The sequence below is a fragment of the Cherax quadricarinatus genome, unplaced genomic scaffold (genome assembly GCF_038502225.1).
Source record: "Cherax quadricarinatus isolate ZL_2023a unplaced genomic scaffold, ASM3850222v1 Contig35, whole genome shotgun sequence".
NCBI lineage: Eukaryota > Metazoa > Arthropoda > Malacostraca > Decapoda > Parastacidae > Cherax > Cherax quadricarinatus.
This window is the reverse complement of record NW_027195061.1, coordinates 124,543-136,685: the sequence shown is the minus strand read 5'-3', so window position 1 is coordinate 136,685 and position 12,143 is coordinate 124,543. Positions and strand designations below refer to the sequence as shown.

General features: G+C 40.6%; 1 protein-coding gene across 3 annotated transcripts in view; it reads right to left on the bottom strand.

The window, feature by feature from the left end:
- LOC138850962 (uncharacterized) overlaps nucleotides 1-12,143 on the bottom strand; it is a 173,520-nt gene that overhangs the window by 95,599 nt on the left and 65,778 nt on the right. For 2 of the 3 annotated variants that reach the window (XM_070079886.1, XM_070079887.1), the window contains exons 3-5: nucleotides 7,763-7,978; nucleotides 5,913-6,617; nucleotides 2,279-2,422 (exon numbers count right to left, since the gene is read on the bottom strand). In XM_070079886.1, coding sequence (XP_069935987.1) covers nucleotides 2,279-2,422; nucleotides 5,913-6,617; nucleotides 7,763-7,978 — 1,065 coding nt within the window. The remainder of the gene's footprint in view (nucleotides 1-2,278; nucleotides 2,423-5,912; nucleotides 6,618-7,762; nucleotides 7,979-12,143) is intronic. The other variant, XM_070079888.1, reaches the window with a different exon arrangement.

The window sequence follows — 12,143 nt, the reverse complement described above, 5'->3', positions numbered from 1 at the left end:
ACCCTCAAAGGGTTAATCTTGTCCCCCAGGATGCAACCCACAACAGTCAACTAACACCCAGGTGAACAGGAAAAAATGCCTGGAACTAGTGCTCATATTGGTGAATTTAAGGCCAGCAAAGGTTGGTTTGAGAGATTTAAGAATTGTAGTGGCATACACAGTGCAATAAGGCATGGCGAAGCTGAAAAATTCATCCCCCAACAAGTGTTCAATTGTGACGAAACAGGCCTGTTCTGGAAGAAAATGCCAAACAGGACCTACATTACACAAGAGGAAAAGGCACTCCCAGGACACAAGCCTGTGAAAGACAGGCTAACTCTCATGTTTTGTTGTAATGCTAGTGGGGATTGCAAAGTGAAGTCTTTACTGGTGTATCACTCTGAAAATCTCAGTGTGTTCAAGAAAAACAGTGTCTCATCACACATCAATACTTTTCAATAAAGGTAAGTGTCATTTTAACATTTATTTATGTAGTTATTGTGCATGTCTTATTGTTTTCTTTGTAGGGAAATGTATATTTCATGAAAAAAAAAAAAATTTAATACTTTTGGCTGTCTGGAACAGATTAATTGGATTTCCATTATTTCTTATGGGGAAAATTAACTCGGCTAACGATAATTTCGGCTAACGATGAGCTCTCAGGAACGGATTAATATCGTTAGGCGAGGGTCCACTGCATGTCATTGCAGCCAGAGTCGGTCACGCACTTGTACACCTAAATTCTGGCGCCTTCAAATCTGTTGGAAGAAAGCTAACAGGCCTACATATGGAAGAATGGGTCTCTGTGGTCAGTGTGCGTAGTATAAAAAAAATCCTGAAGCACGCTGTGCATAATGAGAAGAAAAAATTTTGTGTTTTTGGTTGAAAACAGCGACTTTATAGTGTATTTTTGTATGGTATTTATGGTTGTATTCTCGTTTCCTTTCTCAATTGAGACAATGGAAGGCATATTACAGAAATAGAGATGATTTTGATTGGCTTCATGATGACAGGTACATTGAAATTGAGCTCAAAGTAGCAAAAATTATCGATTTTTGCCGATGTTCAAGAGTAGACAAATCATGCCATGCATCCAATACACATCAACTGGTGAATCTAATATTCTTTCACAAGTGCAGTGATATTATTTATACCATTTTTACAATAATGCAAAATGGAAAGCAAAAGTAATGTAAAAGAGGCCTAGAGATGTGACTAATGAACAGATAAAATGTTATTTTAGTGCCAGGAATGACTGTCTTGTTTATTCTGGACCCTATTTAGAAATTAGCATCTTTTGAAATTTGTGTGAAATTGTCCAAGTTGCCAATTTCTGACCACTTTACTGGGTAGTTGAAATCAGTAAATGGGTGGATTCTTGTACTCAGTCGATAGAACAAATGGAGTTCTAGGGAAATAGCTATGATTTTAGTCAACTGCAACATTGGAAGTGGCCGAAAATAGGGCTCAAAGTGGGCAAAATTGGCCACTTTGAGACCGCTAATTTCACAAGAGCATAATTCCATAAGTTTTCCATCAAATTTCATACTTTTGGTGCCGTTATGATTGGAAAAGGATTCTCCATGACTTCATAAATTTTTTTTTTTTTCCAGAATTGTTTCAACCTTGAGAACGAGTTTGGGGGAGGGCCTCTTGACTCTCAAAGGGTTAAGATAACCACTACAGAATTAGTTGGGGATAGGTACAGTGTCTACACTCTGAAAGAGGGGTGTTAATGTTGCAGTTTTATAACTGTAGTGTAAAGCACCCTTCTGGCAAGACAGTGATGGAGTGAATGATGATGAAAGTTTTTCTTTTTCAGGCCACCCTGCCTTGGTGGGAATTGGCCAATGTGTTAATAAAAAAAAAATTATCTTTTCTATTTTATCGGGTCACTCTGCGTCAGTGGGAGACGACCGGTAGTACATATATTGAAAAAAAAAGTAGAAAGAATTGGGATAATTATCAGCGAGATATTCAATAACCTGGCCTTGAAAATTTAGAATTTAGCTGGATAAATTATTTACTATGGTGGAGAAGATGTGATTCACTTTATTTACTGTTTCTGCGAGTTGGTTTAGTTAATACAGTGCCCATTTTTAAAACAGTCTGATAACTATAAGGAATTTAGAGTAACCTGTCAGTCAAAACATTATGAAGAGTTATGTATAACAGATTAGATATAACAGTAGGTATTACAGAGTAGATAATAATTTTAAACTATAGAAATCACAGGTTATTGTGCCAACAAGATTAATGTCTCACATGAAAAAGAAATTCACAAGTACTTTCAACTTACAGTTAACTTCAGATGGATGTCACCAGTAATTTTCTCAACTTTCTCCATGACGGTGGAGCCAGAGTCTTCCAGGAGGACAGGGACATCTGTGGTAACTGTCTCTCTGGTCATCATGTCCAGGGCTTTCTTGATGTTTTCCTGCAACTGTCAATACCAACACAAATATTAATGGTGGTCTCCACACACACACACACACACACCCACACACGTTAAATATTTAAGTCTCATATCTTAAAAGATCACTCTCACTCTCCCTCCAACCCTTCCTTCTACCCTAGACTTAACCATCTTATTCTATATTTTCTAAGTAACTAAACCTAAACTATCCTTCTGCTTCCTAAATTATGCATTGTATATTACATCATCTAATTATAATTCTCTCGATTCTCTTCAGAATACTGATACAAAACATTGATCTTAATCGAAACATCTCCACTTCCTCCATCTCCCTTCTCACTACAACAAACATCATCTCACAACATCCTTCTCACTACAACAAAGACCATACCTCACAACATCTCACTTCTCACTACAACAAAGATCATGTCTCACAACATCCTTCTCACTACAACAAACATCATGCCTCACAACATCCTTCTAACTACAACATAGATCATGTCTCACAACATCCTTCTCACTACAACAAACATCATGCCTCACAACATCCTTCTCACTACAACAAAGACCATACCTCACAACATCCTTCTCACTACAACAAAGACCATACCTCACAACATCTCACTTCTCACTACAACAAAGATCATGTCTCACAACATCCTTCTCACTACAACAAAGATCATGTCTCACAACATCCTTCTCACTACAACAAAGATCATGTCTCACAACATCCTTCTCACTACAACAAACATCATGCCTCACAACATCCTTCTAACTACAACATAGATCATGTCTCACAACAAATGTAACTGCTACTGCTACTAAACTCTTGGTACATTTTCTTTTGCCTCAATTGATAAACTTTTCTTAACACTCCTCAACACTTTATTGAACTTTTTTCGGTCAGATATTCTATGATTCACTTTTTTAAAACCAATCTACTGACACATTCACTTCCTCTATATTTGCTCCATTTTAACTTGAAGTTCAATTTTCCATTGCCCAGATAAATTCTCTCTCATAACCTTGCTATTTTCTGTGTTAACTTTCAGCTTTTCTTTTACACATCTTTTCAATCTTCTCCGTCAACCTGTGACTATAATAATGGTACACAACACTGGCAAGTTGATAAACAAGACACATGTGCAACAATTAGGTATCTCTAGGTTGAAACTTTTCACCTACACAGTTGGCCACTTCAGTTGAATATTTGTGCTCAGTCAATAGAATGGAAAGCTTACTAGCAAATTACCTAGGAATTTAATTGAATGGAACTGGCCTAAAATAGGACTCAAATTGGCCAAATATCACCAGTGTATTAACTGCGTCAAGACCACTGTATTTGCACCAGCATAATTCCTGAAGTCTTCCATCAAATTTCGTACTTATGGTCTCATTACCTTCAGAAAAACATTCTCTACCATTTTTCTTATATAAATTTTTGGACAGAGAAAAAGTTTAAGATCGGGAGTCTAGACATTGAGAGGATTAATAGTCTTTGTCTACTTAAAGTCTTCAAATATTAGGATTTCTTTTGTGCCTAACAATGACTTTTTTTTTTTTTACATGTAAACTACATTATTTTTGTACTGCATAAGAAAAAAATTAAATTTGAACCAACAGGATGTATAATTACTGTAATGCTGTAAATGTAAACATTTAAAAATGAAAAACTTAAATATTACTGTTGAAGTGTTTTAATAACTAGTATTATGAAGAAAATTATAGGGGAATAAATCTGTAAAGTGTATGGTAGAGTTATTATTGAAAGAATTAAGAGTAAGACGGAGAGTAGGATAGCAGATGAACAGGGAGGCTTTAGGAAAGTTAGGGAGTGTGTAGACCAGGTGTTTACAGTGAAACATATAGGTGAACAGTATTTAGATAAGGGTAAAGAGGTTTTTGTGGCATTTATGGATTTAGAAAAGGCAGTTGACAGGGTGGATAGGGGGGCAATGTAGCAGATGTTGCAGGTGTATGGTGTAGGAGGTAGGTTACTGAAAGCAGTGAAGAGTTTTTATGAGGATAGTGAGGCTCAGGTTAGAGTATGTAGGAAAGAGGGAGATTATTTCCCAGTAAAAGTAGGCCTTAGACAAGGATGTGTGATGTCACCATCGTTGTCCAATATACAGTGGTACCTCGAGATACGAACAGATCAAAACTCGAACAATTGTGTAAGTGTATTTATGTAAGTGCTTTTGTAAGTGTATTTATGGGGTTCTGAAATGGATTAATCTAATTTACATTATTCCTTACTGGAACAAATTCGTTCGGTATCGGCACTCGAACAGCCTTCTGGAACGAATTAAGTTCGTATCCCTAGGTACCACTGTATTTATAGATGGGGTTGTAAGAGAAGTGAATGTGAGGGTCTTGGCAAGAGGCATGGAGTTAAAAGATAAAGAATCAAACACAAAGTGGGAGTTGTCACAGTTGCTTTTTGCTGATGACACTGTGCTCTTGGGAGATTCTGAAGAGAAGTTGCAGAGGTTGGTGGATGAATTTGGTAGGGTGTGTAAAAGAAGAAAATTAAAAGTGAATATAGGAAAGTGTAAGGTTATGAGGATAACAAAAAGATTAGGTTACGAAAGATTGGATATCAGATTGGAGGGAGAGAGTATGGAGGAGGTGAATGTATTCAGATATTTGGGAGTGGACGTGTCAGCAGATGGGTCGATGAAAGGTGAGGTGAATCATAGAATTGATGAGGGGAAAAAGGTGAGCTGTGCACTTAGGAGTCTGTGGAGACAAAGAACTTTGTCCTTGGAAGCAAAGAGGGGAATGTATGAGAGTAGTGTTATACCAACACTCTTATATGGCTGTGAAGCATGGGTGATGAATGTTGCAATGAGGAGAAGGCTGGAGGCAGTGGAGATGTCATGCATGAGGGCAATGTGTGGTGTGAATATAATGCAGAGAATTTGTAGTTTGGAAGTTAGGAGGAGGTGTGGGATTACCAAAACTGTTGTCCAGAGGGCTGAGGAAGGGTTGCTGAGGTGGTTTGGACATGTAGAGAGAATGGAACGAAACAGAATGACTTAGAGAGTGTATAAATCTGTAGTGGAGGGAAGGCAGGGTAGGGGTCGGCCTAGGATAGGTTGGAGGGAGGGGGTAAAGGAGGTTTTGTGTGTGAGGGACTTGGACTTCCAGCAAGCATGTGTGAGCGCATTTGATAGGAGTGAATGGAGACAAATGGTTTTTAATACTTGACGTGCTATTGGAGTGTGAGTAAAGTAACATTTATGAAGGGATTCAGGGAAACCGGCAGGCCGGACTTGAGTCCTGGAGATGGGAAGTACAGTGCCTGCACTCTGAAGGAGGGGTGTTAATGTTGCAGCTTCATAAACTGTAGTGTAAAGCACTCCTCTGGCAAGACAGTGATGGAGTGAATGATGGTGGGAGTTTTTCTTTTTTGGGCCACCCTGCCTTGGTGGGAATTGGCTGATGTGTTAATAAAAAAAAATAAAAAAAATTGCTGCTTTCAGTTGAGTGAGAGTAATTGTCTCTATGAGTGTACCTTCACTGAGGTGCCAGCAATGATGAAATTTGGGAAAAGTTCCTGACACTTCTGAATCCAATCTTCAGCCTGCACACTGTACTGATCAGCTTCATCACAAGTTGTGTCAACCTCCTGTATAGTGGTGACTGTGTCAAGACAATCCAGCATGGTCTGCAGCTGCTTCTTTCCTGCCCCTCCTTCTGTTGTCATATTCACCACACTGGTATCCTCCTGTTTCAGGAGTTCTAGTGCTACCTTGTTCTGCTCCACCAGATCATAGAGTTTGTTCTGCAGTTGGTGGTGCTGGGTCTTCCAGTCCCTCACCTGCCCCTGGTACTTGCCCAGCTGGGATAGTACTGCATCACACTTTCTTATAAGGTTACTGATGCTGCTCTTTTGTTCCTGTACCACAGACTGTAACTTCTTGCCGATGCCTCTTGTGTGGTCTTGACCAGATTTTGGTGATTCAGGTCCCACTGATGTGACCTGCATATTTCTGAATTTCTTTAATAGAGCCTCCATACCATAACTGATTGGGAACTGAGTAGCAGCTGTAGCACTGTGCACAACACGGCAGCTCGGACATTTGAGTTGACCATTCTTTATTGTATCTTTAATACATTGTGAGCAGAATGTGTGGCCACACGGCAGAGTGCGTGGTCGATGTAGTTCTTCATCATAATTGATAAAACACACTTTACACTCCTCTGGCTTGCTGTCATCCTGCAGAAACGAATACTATGTTAGATTTTATACTCAAACGGGTGAATTTTTATATTGACATTTTACACTAAAATAGGGTTGGAATCTAAAACTGAATCCTATTAAGTTACTCATCATTTAGGTGTTCATATTAAATTATATAGACAATTCTGAAAATCCAAGATATTGTAAAACTTCTTCACAGTAACTACCACTTATATCATACATACACTAGAGCTGTTTTTCAACCAGGGAGCTGTGGCACTCTTGTGTGCCACTGACAGTGCCCAGGGGTGCCACAAAATTGTTAGCAATTTGTCCTAGCTTCATCTTAATTAAAACAATCAGTATACAGTGGACCCTCGACTTACGATATTAATTCGTTCCAGAAGGCAGTTCGGATGCCGTTACCGAATGAATTTGCTCCCTTAAGGAATATTGTAAATTAGATTAGTCTGTATCAGACCCCCAAAAATACACTTACAAAAGCACTTACAAAAATACACTTACATAATTGTTCGAGTTGTGAGCTAATCATAAGTCGGGGGTCCACTGTATTTGTATAATTAACTATACTACAGAAGAGTTTCACTTTTTCAAATGAAGTCATTAAAGAGTAATCACATGATTAACCCTTTCACTGTCACAAACCCAATTCTGATACTGTCTTCCTGTGTTGCAAAATATTAAAAGCCTAGAGAACAAATGGATTTGTCAGTTAAAAATAGGAGAGGAGAGTTATTAAATGGAGAGTTAGAGGTATTGGGAAGATGGAGGGAATATTTTGAGGAATTGTTAAATGTTGATGAAGATAGGGAAGCTGTGATTTCGTGTATAGGGCAAGGAGGAATAACATCTTGTAGGAGTGAGGAAGAGCCAGTTGTGAGTGTGGGGGAAGTTCGTGAGGCAGTAGGTAAAATGAAAGGGGGTAAGGCAGCCGGGATTGATCTGCCCCTTGTGCAGATATCCAAGAACTAGCTACAAGCGGTATTAAAACAGGGAAGTGTTTTTGGGTATGCCCAAATGAGATAAATCTGTGGACTAAAATCACAAGGGTATTAAAAGAGGACAACATCAAAGCTGCTTTCATAGAAAACCTGGAAGCTTTCTACAACAGATGGGAACATAAAAAGTCTGGGCTGAATGGTACTGCCCTTGATACTGGCCATGTAGTCAGAAACTGTAAGGCTGGAGATGAAGTCCTGGTAGTCAGTAAATGTGGGGCTGACAGAGCTGTCCTGGGAGACAGTAATGGTGAAGCTGGAGGTGCTGTCCTGGGAGACAGTAATGGTGAAGCTGGAGGTGCTGTCCTGGGAGACAGTAATGGTGAAGCTGGAGATGCTGTCCTGGGAGACAGTAATGGTGAAGCTGGAGATGCTGTCCTGGGAGACAGTAATGGCGAAGCTGGAGATTTTGTCCAGGTAGTCGGGAATTATACGCAGGAAGGAATACATATAAATGACCTCATAGGGTAAGTAAGTAAGTAAGTAAATTTATTCAGGTATACACAAATACAGTTACATAGAATTATCATACATAGCAGCATATGTGTAGAGAACCTAGGATAACCCAAAAAAGTCAGACAGAGTGACTTATTTCCATTGGGGACAGGAGCCATAGTAGGGAAACAAGTGTAGTCAAAGATAAGATAAAACCAATATTGCAAACTAGAAATACCGCAGGAAATAGCAAACAAGAGGACTCCACTAGCAATAGTGAGGATATATTACCAAAAACAACTGGTGGGAGCTCCATTGTTGGTGCTAGGGAGGATAGAAGTAAGACAGGGAAACATGCACCAACAGGGAATACAGTCACAGAAACCCAAGGCAAACGGAAACCAAGCCTGTGCACATACTATGCACTTGGTATCTGCTGGCATGGGAAATCTGGAAAAACAGATGGGACGTGCAACTATGACCACCCTAGAAAATGCCATGCCCATATGACAACAGGAAAATGCAAACTCCCTTCCTGTAAGCTTTTTCACCCTGAACTGTGTACCTCTTCAGTACAGGAAAGACTGTGCATTAACTTAAATTGCCAGGCATACTATCTAAAGGGGACAAAAAGATACAAAACATCCAGGCCATGGGAAAACCTGGGTAGCCACAGCCACTCAAGAGGGAGAGGTTTTTTAGTGCCAGGAAGGAAAGAAAACTGGCAGGAAATGGCAGAAATCGTACACCAAATCCAGTCATTCCTGGAGTGGAACCACAGTCGATGGCCTCCACTCCAAACCAACAGATACAGATACTAATGCCGGAAAAAAAATCCCCCCCAGTACCAACAATACCACCAGTCCGATAACATTCTTCTTTGCAAATATACAGGGTCTAAAGCCAGCAACAAACAACAAAATACCTTTCATCCATGGACTGCTTGCAGAGGCAAAGGCAATGTTCACAGCTTTCACTGAGACCCACATAAAGGATCACTTGGACAGCGAAATATGGATCCCAGGTTACAACCTATACAGATGTGACAGAGTGAACAGGCAAATGGAGGGGGGGGGGGTTGGCCTGTACATTGCAGAGTCACTTGTTTGCACAGAACTGCTTAATGCCTCAAATGATGTAGTGGAAGTTTTAGCAGTAAAGGTCGAGAACCAAAACCTAGTCATTGTGGTAGTCTACAAGCCTCCGGATGCAACATCCCAGCAATTCCAGGAACAGCTGTTAAAAATTGACCACTGTCTGGAAAATCTTCCAGCTCCTGCACCCAACATCTTGCTCCTGGGGGATTTCAACTTAAGGCACCTAAAATGGAGGAATATAGCAAATAATATTGTTGCAGTAATAACACCAGGAGGCAGCTCTGATGAAAACTCACACTCACACGAGCTTTTAAATCTCTGCACAAAATTCAATTTAAACCAGCAAATAATAGAGCCTACTAGACTGGAGAATACACTAGACCACATCTTCACTAACAATGATGATCTGATAAGAAGTGTCACCATATCTAAAGCAATATACTCAGATCACAACATAATTGAGGTTCAGACATGTATGCGCGGAGCCCCAGACCGACATAATGAGATTAGTCACTAGGGAGCATTCACCAAATTCAACTTCAATAACAAAAACATAAAGTGGGACCAAGTAAACCAAGTCCTAACCGATATAAGCTGGGAAGATATACTAAGCAACACAGACCCCAACTTATGCCTAGAACAGATTAACTCGGTGGCACTCGATGTATGCACAAGGCTTATTCCTCTAAGAAAAAGGAGGAGTAGATGTAAAATAGAAAGAGACAGGCGCTCCCTTTACAGGCGACGGAAAAGAATAACAGAGAGGCTAAAAGAGGTCAATATATCTGAAATGCGTAGGGAGACACTGGTCAGAGAAATAGCAAGCATCGAACTTAAGCTAAAAGAATCCTTTAGGAGTCAGGAATTGCGGGAAGAACTAAAAGCCATAAATGAAATCGAAAGAAACCCAAAGTATTTCTTCTCCTATGCCAAATCAAAATCGAGAACAACGTCCAGTATTGAGCCCCTACTTAAACAAGATGGGTCATACACAGATGACAGCAAGGAAATGAGTGAGCTACTCAAGTCCCAATATGACTCAGTTTTTAGCAAGCCGCTAACCAGACTGAGAGTCGAAGATCAAAATGAAGTTTTTTATGAGAGAGCCACAAAATTTGATTAACACAAGCCTATCCGATGTTATCCTGACGCCAAATGACTTCGAACAGGCGATAAATGACATGCCCATGCACTCTGCCCCAGGGCCAGACTCATGGAACTCTGTGTTCATCAAGAACTGCAAGAAGCCCCTATCACGAGCCTTTTCCATCCTATGGAGAGGGAGCATGGACACGGGGGTCGTCCCACAGTTACTAAAAACAACAGACATAGCCCCACTCCACAAAGGGGGCAGTAAAGCAGCAGCAAAGAACTACAGACCAATAGCACTAACATCCCATATCATAAAAATCTTTGAAAGGGTCCTAAGAAGCAAGATCACCACCCATCTAGAAACCCATCAGTTACACAACCCAGGGCAACATGGGTTTAGAACAGGTCGCTCCTGTCTGTCTCAACTATTGGATCACTACGACAAGGTCCTAAATGCACTAGAAGACAAAAATAATGCAGATGTAATATATACAGACTTTGCAAAAGCCTTCGACAAGTGTGACCATGGCATAATAGCACACAAAATGCGTGCTAAAGGAATAACAGGAAAAGTCGGTCGATGGATCTATAATTTCCTCACTAACAGAACACAGAGAGTAGTCGTCAACAGAGTAAAGTCCGAGGCAGCTACGGTGAAAAGCTCTGTTCCACAAGGCACAGTACTCGCTCCCATCTTGTTCCTCATCCTCATATCCGACATAGACAAGGATGTCAGCCACAGCACCGTGTCTTCCTTTGCAGATGACACCCGAATCTGCATGACAGTGTCTTCCATTGCAGACACTGCAAGGCTCCAGGCGGACATCAACCAAATCTTTCAGTGGGCTGCAGAAAACAATATGAAGTTCAACGATGAGAAATTTCAATTACTCAGATATGGTAAACGTGAGGAAATTAAATCTTCATCAGAGTACAAAACAAATTCTGGCCACAAAATAGAGCGAAACACCAACGTCAAAGACCTGGGAGTGATCATGTCGGAGGATCTCAGCTTCAAGGACCATAACATTGTATCAATCGCATCTGCTAGAAAAATGACAGGATGGATAATGAGAACCTTCAAAACTAGGGAGGCCAAGCCCATGATGACACTCTTCAGGTCACTTGTTCTATCTAGGCTGGAATATTGCTGCACACTGGGTCATACACAGATGACAGCAAGGAAATGAGTGAGCTACTCAAGTCCCAATATGACTCAGTTTTTAGCAAGCCGCTAACCAGACTGAGAGTCGAAGATCAAAATGAATTTTTTATGAGAGAGCCACAAAATTTGATTAACACAAGCCTATCCGATGTTATCCTGACGCCAAATGACTTCGAACAGGCGATAAATGACATGCCCATGCACTCTGCCCCAGGGCCAGACTCATGGAACTCTGTGTTCATCAAGAACTGCAAGAAGCCCCTATCACGAGCCTTTTCCATCCTATGGAGAGGGAGCATGGACACGGGGGTCGTCCCACAGTTACTAAAAACAACAGACATAGCCCCACTCCACAAAGGGGGCAGTAAAGCAACAGCAAAGAACTACAGACCAATAGCACTAACATCCCATATCATAAAAATCTTTGAAAGGGTCCTAAGAAGCAAGATCACCACGCATCTAGAAAGCCATCAGTTACACAACCCAGGGCAACATGGGTTTAGAACAGGTCGCTCCTGTCTGTCTCAACTATTGGACCACTACGACAAGGTCCTAAATGCACTAGAAGACAAAAAGAATGCAGATGTAATATATACAGACTTTGCAAAAGCCTTCGACAAGTGTGACCATGGCGTAATAGCGCACAAAATGCGTGCTAAAGGAATAACAGGAAAAGTCGGTCGATGGATCTATAATTTCTTCACTAACAGAACACAGAGAGTAGTCGTCAACAGAGTAAAGTCCGAGGCAGCTA